The sequence below is a fragment of the Olea europaea genome, chromosome 13 (genome assembly GCF_002742605.1).
Source record: "Olea europaea var. sylvestris chromosome 13, O_europaea_v1, whole genome shotgun sequence".
NCBI lineage: Eukaryota > Viridiplantae > Streptophyta > Magnoliopsida > Lamiales > Oleaceae > Olea > Olea europaea.
Window position 1 is genome coordinate 10551573 of NC_036249.1, and position 5856 is coordinate 10557428.

General features: G+C 34.8%; 1 protein-coding gene across 1 annotated transcript in view; it reads right to left on the reverse strand.

Moving 5' to 3' along the window:
* The window catches only part of LOC111407558, a 16075-nt gene extending 12070 nt beyond the window's left edge, over positions 1-4005 (reverse strand). Inside the window, exons 1-2 of the mRNA XM_023037125.1 lie at positions 3573-4005; positions 2205-3098 (exon numbers count right to left, since the gene is read on the reverse strand). Coding sequence (XP_022892893.1) covers positions 2205-3098; positions 3573-3771 — 1093 coding nt within the window. The 5' untranslated portion in view covers positions 3772-4005. The remainder of the gene's footprint in view (positions 1-2204; positions 3099-3572) is intronic.
* Between the last annotated feature and the right edge of the window lie 1851 nt (positions 4006-5856).

Sequence of the window (5856 nt, forward strand, 5' to 3'; positions counted from 1 at the left end):
GCCCCCCCCCCCCCCCCCCACACCCAATGAAAACGACAATAAAAATATTAACTTTAGCAGATTACATAGAATATGGTTATAGCATTGTGGTAAAAGCTTCATGTTTCGATTTTATTGGCAAGGGTTCAAGTCCTACTAGCCACAATCTTATCTTTTTCCTTTTTCCATTGGAAAATTTGTGAATCCTTAGCCTTGAGCACTTCTGGAATTCTCGTCTCAACCTTTAAAATCAGACTTCCAGTCTCCAAGCTTAAGTTTCAACAGCATTTCATCCTTTTTTACAGTTCTATTAACTTCAGCATCAAATTTTTCATGTACGAGATGCCTGAAATAACCTGGACAAGTAAAGTTGACAAAACACCATGTTTAAGATCTAACATAATCTAGCAGACCTAAACATTTAATTCATTGATATGACAAGGAAAAAACTTTTCCTTATTTACTCACAAAATATCTTGAAAAAATTGGTTGAATGTATGGCCATTTGCTAAGAAAGTTTTGCAAAATGTTTGTAGTAGACAATCCTGGTAATGGTGGTGAGTTTTTTAATTTATTTTTAGCTAAATTAAGCATAATGTGTTTTTTCACTCATATAATGGGACTGAATTCATTGGATTTTGTTTTGGCATTATTTTCACATCTATGATTTCCATTTCTTTCAATTTTTCCTATTGAATTCTGTATAATTAAAGCTAGGATTTTTATTTTTTTTACATGAAATACTGTTGATTCCATTTTTTTTTTCTTCACTATTTTATTCTGTATTTTTATTTATGGGACTTTGATTACATTTATGTTTTCTTAGCAAAATATGTAACTTTATTGTTTTCTTCAATTGTCTCTCTCTATGTCAACTATCGCTACATCTCGACTGTCAACAGTAATAGGCCCCCCAAAACTAAAATCCTAGCCTCCCCACTGAGAGTATGCCTTAACAAATGGCACTCAAACCTAAAGAACTCTTCACATGAAGTACGCCTCAAGGATAAGCCTCGGGCACTTTTAAAACCATATATCGTTTTATTTGTATCAAAATAATTAAATCACACAACCAAGTTGCATCAAAATCAATGAAACAATAAATCCAAATATATATGAGAAAAGAAAAATAATGATACTCCAAACATCTTATCAAGGAGAGATGATGTGAACCCACGTAGCAATAATAATTGCGAAACCCACAAAAGATTTAATCACTAGCCCAAGAAAGTTAAAATCCCGATTTGAAGCTTGATCCAACAATTTATTGAATCAAAGAACCAAAACAATAACAAACAATATCTTAACCCCATGATCCCAAAAACTATAAACTTTGCTATAAATTATTGAACACCACAAAGAGTATATATCTTCGATAAGTTCAAATAGTTTGAATGCCACAAATATTGAAAATAATTGATAAGCTCTGTTCAATTAAGAACAAAATAGAAAGTGAAAATTTTCACATTATGATTAGTTCTCAAAAATTATTGTTTTTATTGTAAAATGGCTGAGCATAAAATAAACTCCTAATTAAAACAAAACTCTAATTCTAAAGACAAATTCAAATAAACTACAAAACTCCAAAACAAATCTGAATAAATTAAAATACTACAAATAACGAAAATACTCTTAAATTAATTCAAAACATAAAAATGCAAAAATGGACCCCAAAACAACCGATTTTGACCCTCCAAAGTTTGACAGTCACTCGAAAAACTTGTGCAAGATCGAAAGACGTTTCCATATTGTACTCATGGGCAAAAATTCGATGACTGAGCAAAAAGTTATATGCATTTTTGTACATCCTTTACGTTTTTTAACGAACTTCATATTCCTTATATTTTCTAATTTGTTTAGGGTCTTCTCTTCTAATTGATCCGTATTAATCCGGAACATGCAATGGATCCTTGTTAGCTCGCCCTACATGATTCTCATCAAGATAACTATTATAATCAAATCTAAGAGTATGATGCGGCAACACGTCATTAGCTTCAATTTGGGTTGACAATAATTGCATCTTAATTGGTTTCTACTCCACACCTAACAGTTTTGTTATCTTCATCACAGGTTTTATATACATTAAATGCCTCATTTATTTCCTAGACACCTTTCTGTCTTTTTTCTTCTTTTTTGGGTAGTAGAGATGAAGGAAAAATGTAGTTAAGTACAGTTCAGAAATAAATAAGGGGAGTTAAGGTGCTTAATGAGAGCAACAAAAATACCTGGTGATGAACTACAAGCAACCGAAGATGGTGTGGCAGGTGAGACAAAATCTGATAAACATGCAGCTATAGGACTCTTATCTACCATGTTCATGGAATGAGACTGCAGAACTGCATTATTAACACTAACGACCAATCCATTTTTGGTTGCACCATCTTCAGGGCCGTAAACTTTCTTCTCGTATTTTGCCAATCCCTCTCCCCAGCCAAGGCGTGGCTTCTTCCTTAAATTGCTCTCTTCAGATATAGCTGGAGTAGTGGATGCCACGCAAGTAGCAGCATCCCCAGAAGGAGACTGAACAAACATCACATTCTTCAGCTGCAACTCCACCAGATTCTCATTAGAGTCAGCTCCAACACTCTTGGAGCTACTCGAATGGCTGAAACCAGACCCCTTTGAAGACAAGCTGCCTGATCGGTTCCATTTCAGAGGCTTCCAATCTACTGACACCTGCGAGTTCTTTTTCTCTACATTCTGAAACATGCTGGCTGAAGTATCAACACTGTCACCCTTCTTATCATGCTGATCTTTCACAAGAGACAGATTTTGAGTCAATGAGTTCCCACAGTCAGGATGAGGACGGGAGTTGTTCTTACTGTTCTTGTTGCTGTGCGTTTGCAAATTCTCTTCAGACTTCAGCCTGGTCAGATCATTAGTGAGTCTACTGGACGCAGCCGAAGATGTAGCAGGTTCCGAAGAGTTACTTTTCCTTTTCTGGCCACCAGAACCCCTATTTTCCCTGCTATTTCTGAAATACCTTTCATCACCACGAGGCGCGGAAGGCCTATAATTCCCTTCATCTAATTTCCTGTCACCGAACCGAGAACCAAATGGCAGAACCACATGATGGAACTCTTCAGCATACATGTGCCAGCCCCCCTGCTTAACATGACCTGCAGCAAAAAATATTCAAACCCCACAAAATACATATCAACGCAAAGAATATCCTCAATAAAAATCACAGCACAAAAGTACAATTCATCCATAAAAAATATATTATTTCACCAACTTGAAAATAGACAGAAGAAAAAAAAAAGGGCAAGGTAACCATAAATCAACAAATCTATAATTGACTAAAGAACAATAAACTAGGTCTATTCTTACTTTCCGAACAACAGATCTGCCAATAAACCCATTCTCCATTACCATTTTAACAAGTTATATATGAGTTAATTCCGCGAAAAATCTTTATCCATAAACTAGGGCTAAAAAGCTTTAAAAAAAAGGAGGGGGGGGGGGGCTTTAAAGAAAAAAAAAAGTCTAGCTTTACCTTAATTTAAAAATATATATATATCTAATTATTTGAACCGATATTGTTCCCAAGGAAAAAAATCAAAAGGAAACCCTAGCGTAGATTAATTTCTCACCAGGGGGTAGTGGGCGAGAGCGGAAATCGGAGTACCAGCGCTGATGATGATGGTAGGGATGTGACGTTAGCGGGTGAAAAGGCAGCGGGTGAGGGTGGTGCTGGTCTCTCCATCCGCCACCAACGTATCCTCCACTAAGGCGGGGGTCATGCTTCTGAAAGTCTCCCCGTTCCCAAGGCGGCAATGGCTCCGGCATCATAACTACTACTGCAATAAATTTTTCAGCTTCCTTCTCCTCTCCTTGATCCCATCCAAATTGTTCGGCACTTGTATATCAGCCACCGTAATCACTGAAACAAGCAAAGATGCTTTTAGGGTTTCATAAAGAAGAATGTGTGCGCCCGTGTACATATAGACAGAGAGAGGTGGAGGCGGGGCGCAAAATCTGGGGTGAGCGAAGGTGAGAGAATGTGAAGAGACAAGGGACAAAGGTATAGAGAAATATATTATCTTTATTAATTTATTAATTTTTTCAATTTTTTATTCCATTACTGGACGAGATGTGATCACATAAGGTAGAGCCTATGCATTTTGTATGGGTCGCCCTCGGTGGGGGAACTGTCAGTATTTCAAAAATCCCGCCTCCGATATGCGGACTCGACGTTTTGCCTTGGTAATTTGGTCTTCATTAAAATACTTAGGCATGTTGTTTGAGCGCGATTTTTTCTCCCAAAAAATTAATTTTTTGACCGTTATTTCACTATTTTAATCGTCATATTTGACTTCTTCTTTTATAGGTGAACCCCACTTTTCTCTTAATGGTCAAAAAATCAATTCTCAAAATCACTTTCAAACAAGTTCTTATATTTGATTTTAGTTTCAAAATTTAAAATGACTTTATCTGTACAAAACTCAAAAATAACTTTGTTCGATAAATATTTAGATTGGATTTAGGATACAGTGTTATCTATAGTACGTAATTATGATTTTGAAACGTATCATTGAGTTGAAAACTTCGAAGTATGTATGAAATTTCTATAAATCAATTAAACATGATTAGTCTTGTTGAAAGTTAAAACTATGAAAGAAGTCTAGATTATACATTTGAAATATTTTAAAATTGACTAATCATAAGAATTATTAAGTAAATATAGCTCCCGTTTATTTTCCATTATTTATCCATTAAAATGAAAAATATGACCGTTATCCATCACATCAAGTCACCGTATTTGACTTTCGATCTCTTGTGTGGGGCCCATAACGACTATATTTTTCATTCTCATTTTTACATTAATGTGTACCAAACGGAACCATAATATTTTATAATTTTCGGCATTTGGCTAAGATCATAAAGCTTGTTATATAAGTCTGGTCATGCTTTATGCATTTTAAAACATTAAGTAGTGTGTATTTTTGTACATTACGAAGTTTCGTACTAATGTCTCTTCAGTTTTCCCCCGATCTTTGTAGTAGGCCCATGCAAAAAAAATTGAAAAATTGACCAAATCAATTAAATCGAACCAACTCAAGTCAGTATGGTCAAGAAAATCAATTCCACTTGATTAACAATAAACCACTAACATGGCGAGATGGGTATGGTTGAGTTAATATTCCAACCTACATGATATTGTCAAGGTGTGGCATTTCGTTTGTGCCTCACGTCTAGAGGCGACTAGGCGCACTTTTTAAAACACAGATGATTATTGCTTTATGAGTTTAGCTTAATTCGCTTAGTTTTCTCATTGAACTGATGTAAAGGTTACTGTTTTATTAATTAAGAAAGATCTTAAATTTTGAGGCTAAAATTCTGAAATTTGCATTGTGCACGGATTAAAGAAATTGAATTAGATGCAGTACAACGGGGGGAAAATACTATAAAGTTTAGAATTGACATACTAAAAAATGACTAAATTTTTTTGTAACACCATATGCATTTATGTGAAAACATACTCAGCTTTCTTTTGATTTGACATATTGGAAAGTGAAAAGGTTTAGAATTCAAGGAAAATTTTAGTCAATTAAAATGGAAACACCCTTTAAATCTAATTGGTGAAAGATGTGGCATATATATGAAGATAGAGATCAAATTCTTGTCTAATCATGGAGATTTGGTAACTTTTTCTAATGATCTCATTGATGAACTCATAAATAAGTTCTTTTTTATTTTGAATGCTCGTCAAATTTTTGTTTTGGAGGTACTTTTGTTGTCTCCTGTTAATTTTATTCCTCAAGTATACACGCATACTTTGTACTGATTAAAATATACCTTATTCACGATCAATTTCTATATATTGGTGGAACCCCAACAACAAAACATACAGGTAAAAAGCTACACCTCTTCCTT